Source organism: Cinclus cinclus, chromosome 1, assembly GCF_963662255.1.
Source record: "Cinclus cinclus chromosome 1, bCinCin1.1, whole genome shotgun sequence".
NCBI classification, from domain to species: domain Eukaryota; kingdom Metazoa; phylum Chordata; class Aves; order Passeriformes; family Cinclidae; genus Cinclus; species Cinclus cinclus.
The window spans coordinates 151799097-151817631 of record NC_085046.1 but is presented as its reverse complement, the minus strand read 5'-3'; the positions used below and the strand labels follow the sequence as shown (position 1 = coordinate 151817631).

General features: G+C 60.6%; 1 protein-coding gene across 1 annotated transcript; it reads right to left on the bottom strand.

Annotated features, from left to right (window-relative positions):
* Window positions 1-352: 352 nt before the first annotated feature.
* LOC134043848 (myosin-6-like) lies at window positions 353-17869 on the bottom strand. The gene is made up of 38 exons (XM_062492585.1): window positions 17669-17869; window positions 16448-16591; window positions 15608-15764; window positions 14886-14913; window positions 14665-14773; window positions 14486-14578; window positions 13638-13701; window positions 13001-13099; window positions 12788-12891; window positions 12415-12553; window positions 12064-12332; window positions 11349-11519; window positions 10896-11205; window positions 10741-10814; window positions 10527-10614; window positions 10321-10438; window positions 10115-10238; window positions 9423-9559; window positions 9218-9344; window positions 8997-9125; window positions 8660-8902; window positions 8098-8274; window positions 7853-7998; window positions 7681-7771; window positions 6941-7330; window positions 6119-6245; window positions 5892-6010; window positions 5166-5362; window positions 4603-4786; window positions 4363-4528; window positions 4158-4282; window positions 3757-4065; window positions 3298-3501; window positions 2689-2814; window positions 2330-2605; window positions 1295-1390; window positions 460-594; window positions 353-373 (listed from the first exon to the last, which is right to left on the bottom strand). Exons 1-38 carry the CDS (start codon window positions 17867-17869, stop codon window positions 353-355), a joined length of 5817 nt encoding a protein of 1938 aa, XP_062348569.1.
* Window positions 17870-18535: the final 666 nt, after the last annotated feature.

The window sequence follows — 18535 nt, the reverse complement described above, 5'->3', positions numbered from 1 at the left end:
CACTCATGGTGGTCATTGGGTCACTTGTGGTGGCATCGGGTGGTCACTCATGGTCACAAGTCACTTGTGGTGGCATCATGGGTGGTCACTGGGTCACTCATGGTGGTCATTGGGTCACTTGTGGTGGCATCATGGGTGGTCACTCATGGTGGTCATTGGGTCACTCATGGTGGTCACTCATGGTGGTCATTGAGTCACTCATGGTGGTCACTGGGTCACTTGTGGTGGCATCATGGGTGGTCACTCATGGTGGTCATTGGGTCACTCATGGTGGTCATTGGGTCACTCATGCCATGGTGGGGGGTCACTCATCGTGGTGGCGTGGCTCTGGTGGGTCCCTCCTGGGTTTGGGTCACTCCTCATCGTGCAGCTTCTGGAGTGAGGTGAGAGAGAAGACAGAAGGTCCGGGGGGGTTGCGGGGGTGACGGGAGGTGACGGGAGGGTGACGGGAGGTCCCACCTTGGCTCCGATGTCGCGGCTCTTGGCCCGCAGTTTGTTGACCTGGGACTCGGCGATGTCGGCGCGTTCCTCGGCCTCGTCCAGCTCGTGCTGCGCCTTCCGGAACTTGGCCAGGTTGGTGTTGGCCTGTTCCTCCTGCGGGCATGGGGGAGGTCAGGGCGGGACACCAAGGAGGTGTGGGAGTCCTCCTGCCACCCCCACGGCTGAGATGGCTTCATCCGTCTGTCCATCCATCATCCGTCTGTCCATCCTTCCCATCGTTCCATCATCCATCTGTCATCCATCATCCATCATCCATCCATCATCCGTCTGTCCATCCATCATCCGTCTGTCCATCGTTCCATCATCCATCATCCATCCCATCATCCATCTGTCATCTGTCTGTCATCTGTCTGTCCTTCCATCACCCATCCATCCATCCTTCCCATCATTCCATCATCCATCTGTCCATCCATCATCCGTCTGTCCATCCTTCCCATCGTTCCATCATCTATCCGTCATCCATCATCCATCATCCATCCCATCATCCATCCGTCATCTGTCTGTCCTTCCATCATCCATCAATCCTTCTGTCCTTCCATCATCCATCTGTCCATCCTTCCCAGCATCCCATCATCCATCCATCATCCATCCATCCTTCTGTCCTTCCATCACCCATCCATCCATCCTTCCCATCATTCCATCATCCATCTGTCCATCCATCATCCATCTGTCCATCCATCATCTGACATCCATCCAACATCCTCCATCCGTCTGTCCATCCATCATCCATCCATGGATTCCATCCCTCCATCCATGGATCCCCCCCCTCCCTCCCTCCGTCCCCTTCACCCACCGCCTCCTCCGCCTGTCTCTTGTAGGCCTTGACTTTCATCTGCAGTTTGTCCACCAGGTCCTGCAGCCGCAGCAGGTTCTTCTTGTCCTCCTCCGTCTGCGGGAACAGGGACGGACGCTGGACCAGAGCACGGCCACAACTCCTGGGCCTCAGTTTCCCTTCCCAGAGACTTCCTGTGTCCTCCTGGCCACCAGGTCAATGTTCTGGGCCACCCACATCCCTTTGACCACCCAATGAATGCTCTGGGTCATCTTTGTGCCTGTGGCCACCCAGTCAATGTCTTGGGTCACCAAGTCAACATTCTGGGTTGACCAAGGCCACCATCTCTGCCAGATATCCCACAGGTGTGACAGAAGAGAGGCTGTGCTGTGGTGGCCTCATCTAGCACAGGTGAGTTTGACCCACCCAGGTGGTGTCACCTGGTGGTTGAGCTTCTTGACCCACCTCAATGGTCTCATCTGTAACTGATCTCCATGACCCACACAGCTGCTCTCACTTGGTACCTGAATTTCACCTCCATGGCCTCACCTGGTTGAGTCTCAACTGGTACCTGACCTCCATGACCCATCCAGGTGTTCTCACCTGAGCCTCACCTGGTAGCTGAGCTCCTTGGCCCACCCCCATTCTCCCATCCCTGTGGTCTCACCTCCATGGTCCCACCCCCACATTCTCACCTGGTAGCTGACTCACCCCCCCATGGTCTCTCCTCCTGGGTTTAACCCCTCAAGTTCTCACCTCCGTTCTCTCACGTGGTATCTGAGTTCCTTGACCCACCCTTATGGTCTCACCTGTACCTGAGCTTCACCTGGTAACTGAACTCTTTGACCTACCCTCATGGTCTCACCTCCATGCCCTCACCTGGTAACTGAGCTTCAGCTGGTAGCTGAGCTCCCTGGCCCACCCCCAAGTTCTCACCTCCATGGTCTCACCTGGTAGCTGAGCTCCTTGACCCTCCCCCGTGGTCTCACCTCCATGCTCTCACCTGGTAGCTGAGCTCCCTGACCCACCCCCAAGTTCTCACCTCCATGGTCTCACCTGGTAGCTGAGCTCCTTGACGCGCCTCTCGGACTTGCGCAGTCCCTTGACGCTCTCGGCGTTGCGCTTCTGCTCGGCCTCCAGCTCGTTCTCCAGCTCCCGCACGCGCCCCTCCAGCTTCTGCAGCTGCTTCTTGCCCCCCTTGAGCGCCAGCTGCTCGGCCTCGTCCAGCCGCAGCTGCAGGTCCTTGATGGTCTGCTCCATGTTCTTCTTCATCCGCTCCAGGTGTGCGCTCGTGTCCTGCTCCTTCTTCAGCTCCTCTGCCATCATGGCCGCCTGCCCGTGGGGGAACAAGCATGGGCTCCGTGGCACGTCCTCCACGGTGGCCCCAGTGGTGAAGGCCCCACCGCGACACTCACGTCGGTGATGGCCTTCTTGGCCTTCTCCTCGGCGTTCCGGCACTCCTGGACGGCCTCTTCCACCTCTGTCTGCAGCTGGGAGATGTCACCCTCCATCTTCTTCTTCTGGTTGATGAGGCTGGTGTTCTGGGGAAGACAGGGAGGGGCCTCAGGAGGTGGCCCAGGGACTGCTGTCCCATCCCTCAGTCTCCCCAGGTCTTGAAGACTGCAGCAGGGTCAAGGATCTTCTGAGTGATGTAACATGGAAGGGAGCCCAACCTTCCTTGGACAACCACAACCTTCCCTGGACCAGCCCAACCTTCCCTGGACCGACGCAACCTTCTCCAGACCAGCCCAACCTTCTCCAGACCAACCCAACCTTCCTTGGACAACCACGACCTTCCCTGGACCAACCCAACCACCTCCAGACCAACCCAACCTACTCTGGACCTTCTTTAGACCAACCCAACCTCCCCCAACCCAACCCTTCAGGAGAAATTTGGGCTCTCAGCTCCACACCACCCTGAGCCACCTCAAGGTCCCCAACTGAGCAATCAGAGCTGTTTCTCCTGGCCTGGATCATCCCTGGATGGAGGTGGCTCCTCTCCTGGCAGGCAGGTGAGGTCTCACCTGTGAGTGGAGAAGCTGAACCCTCTCGCTGGCCTCGATCAGTTCCTGCTCGGCCAATTTCCGGGCCCTCTCGGTTTGTTCCACCAAACCCCGGAGCTCTTCCAGCTCCGACTGCAGCAGGGTGTTCCTGCGCTCCACCATGGCCACGTTCTCCTTCAGGTCCTCTCCAACCCTGGCTGCATCATCCAGCTGCAGCTGTGTGTCCTGGGGGGGTGGGCAGGGGGTGGTGGGTCCATCGAACCCTCCCTGTTGTGTGGTGGGATCTCCAACACCCCAAGGTCTCCATGGACAGGTACCTCCTGAACCCCCAAGGTCTCCATGGACAGGTACCTTCAGGTACCTCCTGAACCCCCATGTTCCCATGGACAGGTACCTTCAGGTACCCCCTGCACCTCAATGTCCCCATGGACAGGTACCCTCAGGTACCTCCTCCACCCTGATGTTCCCATGGACAGGTACCTTCAGGTAGCCCTGCAGAGCCTTGACCTGCTTCTGGGCCTCGTTGGCACCACGGTTGGCGTGGCTGAGCTGGATCTCCATCTCATTGAGGTCACCTTCCATCTTCTTCTTCAGCCTCAGGGCCTCGTTGCGGCTCCGAGTCTCGGCATCCAGCGAGGTCTGGAGCGACTCCACCATGCGCAGGTGGTTGCGCTTCACCTGCTCCATCTCCTCCTCCTTCTCGCCCAGCTTCCTCTCGTACTCCGCCTTCACCTGGTTGAACTCCAGCTGCGCCCTCAGGATCTTCCCCTCCTCGTGCTCCAGGGAGGCCTGGGAGGGGACAGAGAGGACCTTGAGGACCACAGAGGATGGACGTGCCACCAGGAGGACACAGGGACGGGGAGGGACAGGGTTTGTCCCACCTCAGCCTCCTCCAGAGCGGCTTGGAGCTCCAGCTTCTCGGCGTCCAGCTGTTTCCGGACCTTCTCCAGCTCGTGGATGGATTTGTTGCTGGCGCCGAGCTGCTCCGTGAGGTCCGAGATCTCCTCTGCCCAGGTGAGACCCCCGTCAGACCCCGTGGGAACTGGCAGGGAACGCCCAGGTGGGCAGAAGGACCTGTGGTGTCACCTTGGAGGTTCTTGTTCTCCCTCTTGAAGGTCTCCAGGTGCTCGAGGGACTCCTCGTAGATGTTCCTCAGCTTGAAGAGGTCAGTGCTGAGGGCCCTGGCCTCCTTCTGCGATGCCTCCAGCTCTGTCTGCGACTCCTCGAACTTTTGCTTCCACTCGGCCAACACCTGGGGACAGCCAGGTGTCACCCCACGGCTACCTGGCCCCGCCCCACCACCCCCAACGTGCCACACCTGCCCACCTTGTCAAAGTTCCTCTGCTTCTTGTCCAGGGCAGCGGCAGCCGCGTTCGACCGCTCCACGTCGGCCATCAGGTCCTCGATCTCGTTCTGCAGCCGGTGCTTGGTCTTCTCCAGGGAGGAGCATTTGGCATTGACGGCCTCCACGGCCTCCTCGGCCTCCTGCAGCCTCTGTGCCAGCTTCTTCCTGCCCCAGGGACCACCTGGGGTCACCCGCGGGCCAGGTGCGGCCACTCAAACCTTCTCCCAGCTGGCCATTGGCCAAGGTTCTGCTCTGCATCTCCTCTACCGTCTCCAGCTCACTCTACCTTCTCCAGAACCTTCTCCACTCTGGTGGTCTCCACTCTGACCCCACAGGAGCCATCCATGGGGAGGTGACTCAACCTCTAAAACCTTCTCCAGATCCTTTTCCAGTAGTTTCCACCTCCCCACCCCCACACAATCTCCACCCATGGGGCGATGACTCACTTGGCCTCCTCCAGAACCTTCTCCAGAACATTCTCCAAGGGTGGTCTCCACCCCTCTGACCCCACAGAATCTCCACCCATGGGACGATCATGACTCACTTGGCCTCCTCCAGCTCCTCGGTGCGTTGGATAGCATCCGTCTCATACTTGGTCCTCCACTGGGCCACTTCAGAGTTGGCCTTGGAGAGCGAGCGCTGGAGCTCGGCCTTGGCCTCGGTCTCCTCCTCGTACTGCTCCCGCAGCAGGTCGCCATCGTGCCGGGCCGACTGCAGCGCGTGCGCCAACGCGTTCTTGCCCTGGTGAGGAGAAGGTGGCACCGTCATGTTCAGGTCACCTGGAGTCCTCTTGGGTGGCTCAGCAAGAGCTGGTTTTTTTCACCAAAACCCAACCAGACCTTCTGGAGACCAACCCAACCTTCTCCAAACCAACCCAACCCCTCTTAGACCACTTTCGACCTGGTCATCCTTGGACCTTCCATAGACCAACCCATGCTCTTCCAGGTCAACCTAACCTTCCCCACACCTTCAGGAGAAGGTGGGACAGTTGGATTCTGGTCAGCTTGAGCTTCTTGGGGTCTCCAGCTCAGCAGGAGCTGGTCTTTGTGGCCCCAACTCAACCAGACCTTCCATAGACCAACCCAACCTTCTCCAGACCAACCCAACCGTATCTGGACTTTCCACAGTGGACCCCCCCCTTAGATGGAACCACTGCAGATGGACCCACCCAACCCAGCCCAACCATTCTGAAACAATGACCACAAAGGTGAAGGACACCTGTGACTCACCTGGACATCCCCAGGTCTCCTCAACCCCCACCAGATCCTACCTTCATCTCCTCCTCCAGCTGCCTCCGCAGGTCCTCCAGCTGCTGGGTGTAGGACACCTTCCCGCGGGTCAGCTGTGACACCAGCGCCTCCTTCTCCTCCAGCTGCCTCGACAGCTCACCTGCAGAGGTGGGCGTGGTTTCAGGTGTGGGGTGGGGGGGAAAGTAGGGTGGGGGGTGTGGCTGCAGCTGTGGGGCAGGGGGAGGGGCTGCCCTGGGTCAGCTCCCACCATTCTCCGTCTGCAGCTTGGCCCGTTGGGTGTTGGCGTCATTGAGGACGCGTTGGGTTTCCTCCAGTTTTGCCAAGTGCTCGGCGGCCTGGTCCTCCATGGAGCGCGACAACTTCTCCATGGCCACCTGCAAGGAGGGGCCAGAGCAGGGGTAGGGCTGGACGCCACGCTGGAGTGGACACGACCAACGGCTGGAAGTGTCCAAGGCCAGGTAGGACAGGGCTTGGAGCCACCTGGTCTAGTGGAAGGTGTCCCTGGGTGGGATCCAACCAACGCTGCATTCAACCCAACTCAGGTCAACTCAGCCATGTGGAGACTCTTCAACTCAACCCAAGCCAGACCAACTCAGACATGTGGAGACTTTTCACTTCAACCCAACTCAACCCAACCATGTGGAGACTCTTCAGCTCAACCCAACTCAACTCAACCCAACCACATGAAGACTCCATTTCAACCCAACTCAACCACCTGAAGACTCAGCTCAACCCAACTCAACCCAACCCAACCATGAGACTCTTCAGCTCAACCCAACTCAACCCAATCATGTAGAGAGTTCATTTCAACCCAACTCAGGTCAACTCAGACATGTGGAGACTCTTTATTTCAACCTAACTCAACCCAACCACCTGGAGAGTCTTCAACTCAACACAACTCAGGTCAACTCAACCAGCTGGAGCCTTTTCAGCCCAACTTAACCCAACCCAACCCCTTCTAGTGGAAGGTGTCCCTGCCCGTAGGTTGATGGAACTGGAAGATCCCATTGCTCCTATCGCACACAAACCATCCCATGATTCCCTGCTGTCCATCTCAGCCTCCTCCTACCTTAGCCTTGATCAGCTGCTCCACATTGGCGCTGAGATCATCCAGCTCCAACTTGAGCTCGCTTTTCTCCTTCTCCAGCTTCTGCTTGACGCGCTGGAGGTTGTCCAGCTGCTCGCCCAGCTCGGCCACGCTGTCGGCGTGTTTCTTCCTCAGCGCAGCCGCCGTGGCTTCGTGTTGGAGCGTGGCCTCCTCCAAGTCCCGCCGCAGCTTCTGGAATTCCGCCTCCCTCTTCTTGTTGAGCTCCAGCTGCGCTGAGGTGGCACCGCCGGCCTCCTCCAGCCTCTCACTGAGCTCCTCCAGCTCTCGCGACAGCTCCGAGCGCTGCTTCTCCACCTTGGCCCGGCCCGTCCGCTCTGCCTCCAACTCCTCCTCCAACTCCTCAATCCGTGCCTGCGCGCCAAGAGGGAGGCAAGAGACAGTATGGGATTCACCCGACCCCTCCAATCAACCCAGCCGAAGCAGCTTGGGGTGTTTTAATCCAACTCAACTCAACTCAACTCAACCCAACCAGCTGGAGATCATTCAAGTCTACCCAACCAGTTGGTGACTCAACCCAAGCCAACCAGCTGGAGACTCTTCAACCCCACCAAAACTGACCTAGCTAAGTGGAGCCTCTTCTACTCAGCCTAACCACCTTGAGACTCTCCAACTCAGCCATCATGTTACTCCTCAACCCAACCCAGCCACCTGGAGATTCTCCAGTCCAACCCAACCAGACACAGACCCAACTTCCCCCCCACCTGTAGCTCTTTCAGCTTCTTCTGGAGCTGCAGAGCCAGTGCCTGCTCATCCTCGATCCTGCTGTTCTGCTGGTGGATCTCAAACTCCTTCCTGTGGAAGAAGATGGGGGTAAGTGAGGCCTCACCTGCAACCCTTGCCTGGACCTCACATGGCAGGTGGATCCAGCCTCACTTCTTGAGCTTCTCCTCCAGCTGCTGCTTGTCGTTCTCCAGATCCATGATGTTCTCCTGGGTCAGCTTCAGGTCACCTTCCAGTTTTCTCTTGGCCCGTTCCAGGTCCATCCGAATCTTCTTCTCCTGCTCCAGGGAGCCTTCGAGCTGTGTGGGAACACAGAAATGGGGAGAAACCTCAGGTTTTGCTCCTCTTCGCCCCAGAAGTAACTCAGAAGGGCCTGGCATGGGACCGGCCACACTCACATCATCCACTTGCTGTTCCAGCTTGACTTTGCCCTTAGTCAAGGTGTTGACCTTGTCTTCCTCGGCCTGCAGGTCATCCAGCGTCTGCTGGTGGGACTCCTGCAGAGCCTTCTTCTCCTTGGCCAGCTTGGTGATGGTCTCATCCAGCCCTGCCATCTCCTCTGTCAGGTTCTTGACCTGTGGGGGAAGTGTCCGACCTCCAGCTCAGTGCCGGGGTGGAGCAGAGTCATGGCAGGTTGATGCTCACCTCAGCCAATGATGTTGTTTCAAAGCGGGAGAACCTAAAGGACTTTGGGTCTTCTCAGTGAGTTCAACCCAATCAACGCTGGATCTTCCCAACCTGTCTTGGGTCTCCTCAATCCAAGCTAAGAGATCTCACCCAGCATTGGGTGTCCTCAACTCAAACCAATACCTCGTGTCATCTCAATGCACCTCAACCATCCTTGGTCATCTCAACCCAATCCAAGCCAACCTCAACCCAAGCCAACCTCAACCCAACCCAACAAGGCTGAGCAGACTCAAGTCCCCTCACCTTGAGGCCGACGCTTGTCCCCACCCTCACCTTGTTCTCGGTTGCATGTTTCTCCTTCTCCACCTTGGCCAGGGTCAGCTCCAGGTCATCAATGTCCTTCTTCAGCTCCGAGCATTCATCCTCCAGCTTCCTCTTCTTGGCCGTCAGCTCGGCGTTCATCTCCTCCTCATCCTCTAGCCGTTCTGTCAGCTCCTTCACCTTGGCCTCCAGCTGGATCTTGTTCTTGATCAGTTGGTCGCAGCGCTCCTCGGCATCGTTCAGGTTGTCCTGCTCCTGTTGGGGGTGACAGCGAGTGAAGCGGGGTTGCCGCAGGGGGTGGTGGGGGTGGTGGTCACACCCATGTGGTTTTTGGGGTGATCTGACTCACAGCCTGCACTTGGAGCTGGAGGTCGTTCTTCTCCTGCAGCATGGAGACCATCTTCTCCTCCAGCTCCTTCCGCCGCGCCTCCGACTTCTCCAGGGCATCCTTCAGCCGTCCGTACTCCTCCTTCATGTTCTGCTCCAGGAGACTCCGAGCGGGTCAAAGACCCTCACCCAACACCCCCCAGACCATCGGCGGTCCCACCCTGTCCTGCCCACTCCTCCCACCTGCATCTCCTTCTCTGTCTCCGCGCTCTTCAGCAAGGGCTTGATCTTGAAGTAGAGCTTCATCCACGGCCAGTTCTTCACCCCCATGAAGGCCCGGAGGTTCCACTGGATCACCAGCAGCGCGTCCCTATGAGGAGGAGGACACAGGTGCCACCATGTCCCCAAGCAGGTAAGCAGGTGAGCAGAAACCCCACCCCTGCCTCACCGGCGCTCCACGATCTTCTTGAACTCGAGGCGCATGAGCTGCCCCCGCGCCTGCGCCTGGATGCGGGTGATGATGCGGGACAGGCGCTCGTCCCGCATCTCCTCCAGCTGTCCCAGGAGCCCCGCCTTGAAGAAGACCTGAAGGGAGGGAGGAGGTGAGGAGGAAGTGGTGGGACCATGAGGTCCACATCCACCTCAGGGAACAGGGATCATGGGATCTCACCCAGTGGGATCAAACTGGTTATGGTGGGTGGGAGAATGGGGTAGGGGTCCAGGAGAAAGAGATGGACATAGGGACAGACAGATGGACATGTGAATGGTGAGACCATGGGGTCCACAAGACCTGAAGGATGGTGCAACCACAGGATCGCTCTCAGTGGGATCAAACTGGTTGTGGTGGGTAGGAGGATGGAGAGGTGTCTGGGTAGATGGACAGATGGACGCGGGGATCATGGGACCATGAGGCCCATGTTCACCTTGGTGGGACCACGAGGTCCATGTTCACCTTGGTGGGACCACAGGGAGCAGGGACCATGGGATCACGCCCAGGGGGATCAAACTGGTTGTGGTGGGTGGGAGAATGGGGTGGTGCGTGAGTGGGGGGACCGACGGACGCGGGGATCATGGGACCAGGAGGTCCACTGCACCTAAAGGACAGTGGGACCACAGGAAGCAGCGACCACACGACCCCACCTTGGTGTGCCCAAACTTGTACTGGTTGTGGTCGATGTCGATGGAGCCCAGGAGCTTCTCGGCGCCCTTGCGGCTGTCGATGAACTGCCCCTCGGGGATGGCTGCGGGGTTCAGGATGCGGTACCTGGGGGCCAGAGAGGACACAATCCCTGAGTTTAGCCCCGGTGGGGTTGTCCCCCCTCCCCAAACCCCCTCCATGTCCCCACCGCTGGCGGAAGTCCCCATAGAGGATGCGGTTGGGGAAGCCTTTGCGGCAGATGCGGATTCCCTCCAGGACCCCATTGCAGCGGAGCTGGTGCATGACCAGGGCGTTGTCCATCACACCTGGGGGAGGGGGTGGGGATACAGGTGAGGGGTCAACCACGAGCCACACCCACGCCCCAACCTCCCATCATCCCCACCCTCAGCTCACCCGGCTCCTTCCGCTCGTTCGGGACGAGGCAGCGAACGAAGTGGGGGTGGGTGGTCTTGAGGTTGGCCATCAGTTTGTTGAGGTTCTCCTGGGGAGGAGAGGGGGCGGTGACCAATGGGAGAGCAGGGGAGGAGCTGGGGGGTGGTGGGACCACCCTCTACACTGGGGGTTGTTCTCCCCCTGCCCCTCAGCGGATACAGTGCGGGTCCCTCACCCGGTGCAGGGCTGAGACAGTCTGGAAGGAGGAACCTTTCTTCTTGGCTCCTTTCCCCTTCCCGCTGTCACCGCCTGCGGAGGAGAGCGGTGGGATGAGGTGGGGACAAGGACAACTCCCGTGGGCGCTGTCTTCTTCACTCCTCCATCACCCACCAGAGTCTGCCCCGGCGTAGTTGGAGAAGAGGTGGGCCAAGAGCTTGAGGGCAGATTTCTGGTAGAGCCCCACCACCGTCTCGTTGAGGGGGTCCTTGTTCTTCTCCAGCCAGCCCAGGATGTTGTAGTCCACGGTGCCGGCGTAGTGGGTGAGCGAGAAGTGGGCCTCGGACTTGCCCTTGACGTTCCGTGGCTTCCCGAAATTGGCCGACTTGCCCAGGTGGTTGTCATAGAGTTTGGACTTGAAGGTCATGTCCGAGGCCTTGGGGAACATGCACTCCTCCTCCAGGATGGACATGATCCCCATGGGCTGTGGACGAGCAGATCTTGTCGGCCGGGGAGGAAACCAAGGACAACCCAAAATCTGCTCGTGGAGCACCTGAGGAGCTCCAGCTCTCAGGCCCTTCCTCCCTCAGCCCCCTGAGCCCCCGGAGGCCCTGGGAGTGGTGGTACCTTCTCGATGAGGTCGATGCAGGCCTGCAGGTCCATGCCAAAGTCGATGAACTCCCACTCGATGCCCTCCTTCTTGTACTCCTCCTGCTCCAGCACGAACATGTGGTGGTTGAAGAACTGCTGCAGCTTCTCGTTGGTGAAGTTGATGCAGAGCTGCTCGAAGCTGTTGAACTGGGGGAGGAGAGGGAGGGATCGGTGATGGAGTCTGTGGGGCCGACTCAACACCCAACGGGACCAACTCAACACCCAACGGGACCAACTCAAGGCTCAATAGTGCCAACAGGGTTAGCTGAACACCCAGTGGGGTCACAGTGATGCTCAATGGGATGGACAGGGTCAGTTTGACACCCAATGGGGTGAAGACGACATTGAATGGGATCCTTGGGGTCAACCCAACATCTAACAGGGTCAAAGTGATGCCCCATGGAGGTCAATGGGGACAACTCAACACCCAGTAGGGTGAACAGAGCATCCAATGAGATCAACGGGGTCACGCTGAGACCCAAAGGGTTTCAAACAACACCCAGTGCGGTCAAGAGGGTCAACTCAACACCCAAAGGGGTCAACGAGGCCAATGCAACACTCAATGACATCAACACAGAGACTCAAATTCCCACTGAGGTCACCATGAAGGTGCAGGACATCCACTCCACACCCAACCGGCTCCATGCCACCCCTGAAAGGTCCAACGCCGCTGGCCCGCCTCGAGACTCACATCAAAGATCTCGAAGCCAGCGATGTCCAAGACACCGATGAAGTACTGCCGTGGCTGCTTGGTGTCCAGGGAGTTGTTGATCCTCACCACCATCCAGTTGAACATCTTCTCGTAGACGGCCTTGGCCAAGGCCCCGATGGAGTAGTAGACCTGCTGGACGCTCTGCCCCTTGGTGACGTACTCGTTGCCCACCTTGACGCGCGGGTGGCACAAGCCCTTGAGCAGGTCGGCCGAGTTCAGCCCCATCAGGTACGCGGACTTGTCGGCATCTGCGGAGCGGGAGGCACGCGGTCAGGTGCCACCTCACCTGGTGCCCCCTCCCTGAGGTGTCACCCCCTCGCCCCAACTCACCTTCGGTGCCGTCCGGCTCTGCCTGCTCCTCCCGCTGCTTCTGCTTGAACTTCATGTTGCCGAAGTGCATGATGGCGCCCGTCAGCTTGTAGACGCCAGCCTTCTCCTCAGCCGTGAAGCCCAGGACATCAAAGGCGCTCTGGGAGGGGTGGAATCAGGTGAGGGTGTGGCCTCTGCTGTGATGGTCACCACCTGAGGGTACCTCCCGCTGTCCTTCCCACTTGTTGGCCCAGCTGGCCGATGAGGACACATCCAGCCATGGGTTTGTCCATGGATGAATTTGTTCATCCACGGGTCCCTTTGCCCAGCTCAGGAGTCATTTATCCCTGGATCCATCCATCATCCATCCATCAATCCACCCCTCCCCACTCACGTCAGTGGCCATCAGCTCCTCGGAGTCATCGATGGAGGCCACGGTCACCTCTCCCTGGGACACGTAACCGTAGTCATAGGGGTTGGAGGTTACCAGCAGCATCTCTGGTGCAGGATGGAGACACCACTGAGCATTCCCAGTCTCCCCAAACCACCCCAAAATTTGGGAGGAGAGGGGGAGAAGCCCTGAGGCCACAGTGGGGGCCCGGCTCACCCAGCAGCTCCGGCTTCTTGTTGGAGAGGATCTGGTAGAAGATGTGATAATTCCGCTCCGCCTTCAGCTGGAAGATGACACGGGACTTCTCCAGAAGGTCTGGGAGAGTGGAAGGGAGAGGGTAGGGTGAGGGGAGGGACAGAGACATGGGAAGATGGACGGAGGATGGGATGATGGGATGGACGGGATGATGGGATGGATGGGATGACGGGACGGACGGGATGACGGGACGGATGGATCCATGGATGATTGGACGGAGACACAAGGGCGTGGAAAGATGAGGAGAGGGAGGGTCAGGTGCCGGGTGGGATGAGGAGATGGAGGCAGGGACAGCAGGACACGACACCAGCTCGTGGATCTATCGGCCATGGAGAGGGATGGAGGGATGAGGAGCTGGGAACGGCAGCATGAGGAGATGGAAGGACAGACGGACAAGAACTCATGGATCCGCCCGCCACGGACAAGGGGAGATGGATGGAGGGACGGACACCTCATGGATCCACCAGCCAGGAAGACAGATGGACACGGATGGAGACATGAGGAGATGGAAGGATGAGGAGTGGGCAGAGGGACGAGGAGGGCTCTGGACACACGGACAGCGGCCGGCCCCCACTGCCACCACCCCACGGCCACTCACAGGTCTCGATGTCGGCCGACGCCAACTTCCCAGTGGCCCCGAAGTGGATCCGGATGAATTTCCCCTGGAAGGGCGGTGGGGAAGGGTCGTGGGGGGCCGTAGGTCCCACCCCACAGGCCCCATACAAACACCCTGCCCCACTGAGGCCCCCCCCGTAGACCCGACCCCACAGACCCTTCCCCATAGACCCCATCCCCTGCGATGTTCAGAGCGTACCCCACAGGCCCAGCCCCAGCCCTATAGACTCTGCCCCACAGACCGTAACCTGCACAAACCCACCCTATAGACCCCGTGCCATTGGCCACACCCCACAGACACGGGTGCCACCCCACAGATGTGTCGTGGACCCACCCCATAGACTCTGCCCCATAGATGTTATCATAGACACTGGCCCCACCCCACAGATGTGCCCCACAGACCCCAGCCTCCAATCACCTCACAGAACCCACCCACAGACCCCACCCCACCACTGTACCCCACAGATACAGGCCCCGCCCCACAGATGTTCCCATAGACACCAGCCCCACCCCATAGACCTCAGCCCACAGACCCCAACCTCCAATCACCTCACAGAACCCACCCACAGACCCCACCCCACCATTGTGCCCCACAGATACAGACCCCACCCCATACACCTCACCCCATAGATGTGTCTCATGGACACCGGCCCCGCCCCATAGACTCCACCCCATAGACCTCACCCCATAGGTGTTGCCCCACAGACCCCACCCCAGGGCCCCATAGACTCCTCCCCCAGGCCCCACCCCATGGAACCCCCCCCATAGACCCCACCCCATCAGTGTGACCCCCATCCCCAGACCCCACCCCACAGGCCCCACCCCACTCACGAATCTCGAAGAGTTGTCGTTGCGGACGGTTTTGGCGTTGCCGAAGGCCTCGAGCGCGGGGTTGGCCTGGATGATTTGATCCTCCAGGGTGCCCTGGTACGGGGGTGACACCCAGGGTGGGGACACGGCCATGGGACCCTCCCCATCCCCGGCTGGGCGTGGCCGGGACCCCGCCCTACCTTGCTGCTGTTGGCCGTCTCCTTCTTGCGGTCGCCGATGGCGGCGATGCTGGCGAAGTATTGGATGACGCGTTTGGTGTTCACCGTTTTCCCAGCCCCCGATTCACCGCTGGGGAGGGGGGGGGTGGAGGCAACGGGGTCACCAGGAGGGTCACGGGGGTCACCTGGGGGATCTGGTCCCACCCCACACCTGTGGGGCGGCGTCAGGGTCGGGGACTCACGTGATGAGGATGGATTGGTTCTCGCGGTCTGTGGGGGGGAGAGAGGGGTCAGGGAGTGAGGAGGGGTCTTGGGGGTCTTCAAACCCCCCCCCAGGTGAGGAGGAGGTCAGGGAGATGTTGGGGATCTCCACCTGCCCAGGTGAGCGCCAGGTTGGACCAAGGTGTGGGAGGTGTTGAGGGTCCTGGGGGTCTCCAACCCTTTTTGGGTAAGATGGGACAAGATTGGGGGTCTTGGGGTGGGGGTTGGGGGTCTCCACCCTCCCAGGCAAGCAACAGGTGAGGCTGGGGCAACGCTGGGGGGTCTTGGGGTGGGTTCCACGCCTCCAGGTGAGCACCAGGTCAGGCAGGACCAAGATGGGGGGGAGGGGGGATATTTGGGGGTCTTCAACCTCTCAGGTGAGGTTGGGGAATCTTCAGGAGGGGTTGGGGGTCTCCAACCCCCCCAGGTGGGACCAAGGTGAGGGAGATGTTGGGGGTCTCCAACCCCACCTCCCCCAGTTGAGATGGGTCAAATCTCCCCCCAACCCAGGTGAGTCCCAGGTCAGGTGTGACCAGACTGTGACAATATCACAGTTTACAAATAAATAAAAATTAATGAATAAATAAAATAAATAAAAACCGGGGACTTCTGGGGTTCTCCTCTCTCCCAGTTCAGACTGGGAGGAACCCCTGGGAATCTTGGGTGTCCCCAGGTGTGCCCGGGCCCGTTTTTGGGGTCCCACCTGTCAGCATGTACTGGTAGGCGTTGTCAGAGATGGAGAAGATGTGGGGTGGGACCTCGTTGCGTTTTTTGCCCCGATATGCGGCCACCACTTGGGGGTCGTAGACCGGGAGCCACTTGTAGGGGTTCACGGTGACACAGAACAGCCCCGAGTAGGTCTGGGGGGGCAAACGGGGGGGGTCAGGGGATGGGGACACCCCCCCCAGAGAGGGGACAACCAGGTGTGGGGTGGGGGTGGGGGGTCCAGGATGGCTGGAGATGGAGCTGGAGGGGGGTGGTCCTGGAGGGAGTTCAGGGGTCCTGAGGGTTCAAGGATTGGATATTTTGGGGTTGGGGTTTTGGGGGGGGGGGGGGGGGGGGGGGCCGTTCAGGGGTTTAGGATGATTTGGGATCGGGGTGACCCAAAGGGGGCTGGAGAAGCCCCTTCCCCCCTCCCCGTTCTCAGATTCTTGGTGCCCCAAAGACCCCACCCCCAGAAATTCCTCCGAGTTCAAGGTGCCCCATGGACCCCCCCACCCCTTCGAGGACCCTCCCCAATTCCCAGGCTCCCCCCCGATTTCCAGGTACCCCTTTGCTGTCCCAGCTACCCCAAACCCCCCTCCCCCCCCCCCATTCCAGATGGGAGGACCCCCAGGAAACCCCCACCCCCAAATTCCCCACACACCCCCCTGCTGTTCCACCAGCTCCCCAAAATTCCCCACATGGTTCCAACCCCACCCCCAGCTTTGGGGCAGGATCCCCCTAGTTCCCCACCCCCCATTTTTTGGGGTCTCCCCTCCCATTTTTGGGGTCTCCCCCCCCATTTTTTGGGGGTCCCCAACCCCCGTTTTTGGGGTCTCACGTAGATCATCCAGGCCGCGTAGCGCTCCTTGAGGTTGAAGAGCACAGCGGGTTCGTGCAGGAACGTCAGCATGGCCATGTCCTCGATCTTGTCGAATTTTGGGGGGTTCTGCTGGTGCACGTCCCCCTCCTTCACCGTCACCTTCTGGGGGGGGGGGGGACACGGAGAAGGGGGGTGGGGGGGTCACGGAGGGGCGGGGACCACCACGATCCCGCTGCGTCCCCTCCACCAGATCCACCACGAACCCACCGGGATCCGGTTTGGGCCCTCCCCAAAGCCCCCCGTGTCCCAGCTCAGCCTCACGGTGACATCCCCCGGATGTCCCATCGAGACCCCCCGCGACACCCCCCATATCCCCAAGTCCTCCCCCATGTCCCCCCAATGACCCCAAGCCCCCCGTGTCCACCCCATGTCCCCAAGACCCCCCCTGTGTCCCCCTGATGACCCCAAGCCCCTGTGTCCCCCCCATGTCCCCAATGCCCCCCGTGTCCCCCCTATGTCCCCAATGCCCCCCGTGTCCCCTCTGCCAGCTCGTTCTCCAAGGTGACACCCCCAATGTCTCGTGGACACCCCCCAAGACCCCCGATGTCCCCAAACTCCCCCATGTCCCCCTGATGACCCCAAGACCCCCCCATGTCCCCATTGCCCTTCCATGTCCCCCCAACGACCCCAAGCCCCCCCGTGTCCCCCCCATGTCCCCATGAACCCCTCACGTCCCCAAGACCCGCCCATGTACCTATGTCCCCCCCATGTCCCCCCAATGACCCACAACTCCCGTGTCCCCCCATGTCCCCAAGACCCCCCCATGTCCCCCTGATGACCCCAAGACTCCCCGTGTCCCCCCCATGTCCCCCTGATGACCCCAAGCACCTCTGTCACCCCCATGTCCCCAAGCCCCCCCCAATGTCCCCCCGATGACCCCAAGACCCCCTCCATGTCCCCATGGCCCCTCCATGTTCCCCCAACGACCCCAAGCCCCCCCATGTCCCCCTGATGACCCCAAGACTCCCCGTGTCCCCCCCATGAACCCCCCACGTCCCCAAGACCCCCTCATGTACCTACGTCCCCCCCATGTCCCCCCAATGACCCACAACTCCCGTGTCCCCCCATGTCCCCAAGACCCCCCGTGTCCCCATGTCCCCCTGATGACCCCAAGCACCTGCGTCACCCCCAATGTCCCCAAGACCCCCTCCATGTCCCCAATCCCCCCCCCCGTGTCACCTCTCCCAGCTCGGTCTCCACGGTGACGCTCCCCCCTTGTCTCTCCACCACCCGACCCTTCACGAATTCGTGTCCCGGGTGGGGGACGAAGCACTCGGCGCGGGGGTCGAAGGGACGCGTGGTGGCCGCCAGGCGTTCGCGCTCGCCAGGCCGCAGGAAGGGCGCCGCAGCACCCAGAGCCGCCAGCACCGCGTCAGCCATGGGGCCTGGGGGTCACTGTCACCTGGGGGGCACGGGGACAGACCCCCAGACCCGTCAGCCGTGGGGCCTGGGGGTCACTGTCACCCGGGGGGCACGGGGACAGACCCCCAGACCCGTCAGCCGTGGGGCCTGGGGGTCACTGTCACCTGGGGGGCACGGGGACAGACCCCCAGACCCGTCAGCCGTGGGGCCTGGGGGTCACTGTCACCCGGGGGGCACGGGGACAGACCCCCAGACCCGTCAGCCGTGGGGCCTGGGGGTCACTGTCACCTGGGGGGCACGGGGACAGACCCCCCTCCCCCACAGCCCCATAGACCCCCACCCACCATGGACACCCCACAGCAGCCCCCCCTCACCTGCTGTCTGTAGGTCCGGTGGGTTGGATGGAGGGATCTGGGGGGGACACGGCGGGTGAGGGGCTGCACCCCACAGCCCCCCTGGGCCCCCCATAGACCCCACAGCCCCCCATAGACCCCACGGACCCCACAGCCCCCCATAGCCCCCTGTGAGCCCCATAGACCCCACAGCCCCCTGTGCGCCCCCATAGACCCCATAGCCCCCTGTGCACCCCATAGACCCCACAGACCTCACAACCCCCTGTGCGCCCCATAGACCCCACAGACCCCTGTGCCCCCCATAGACCCCACAGACCCCACAGACCCCTGT

Coding starts and splice junctions, on each gene's coding strand:
- LOC134043848 (XM_062492585.1), bottom strand. CDS start 17,869: ATGGCTGACGCGGTGCTGGCGGCTCTGGGTGCTGCGGCGCCCTTCCTG. Junction 10,239..10,320: donor TATGGGGACTTCCGCCAGCG/GTGGGGACATGG, acceptor TCTGGCCCCCAG/GTACCGCATCCTGAACCCCG. Junction 7,331..7,680: donor AGAAGCTGAAAGAGCTACAG/GTGGGGGGGAAG, acceptor CTTGGCGCGCAG/GCACGGATTGAGGAGTTGGA.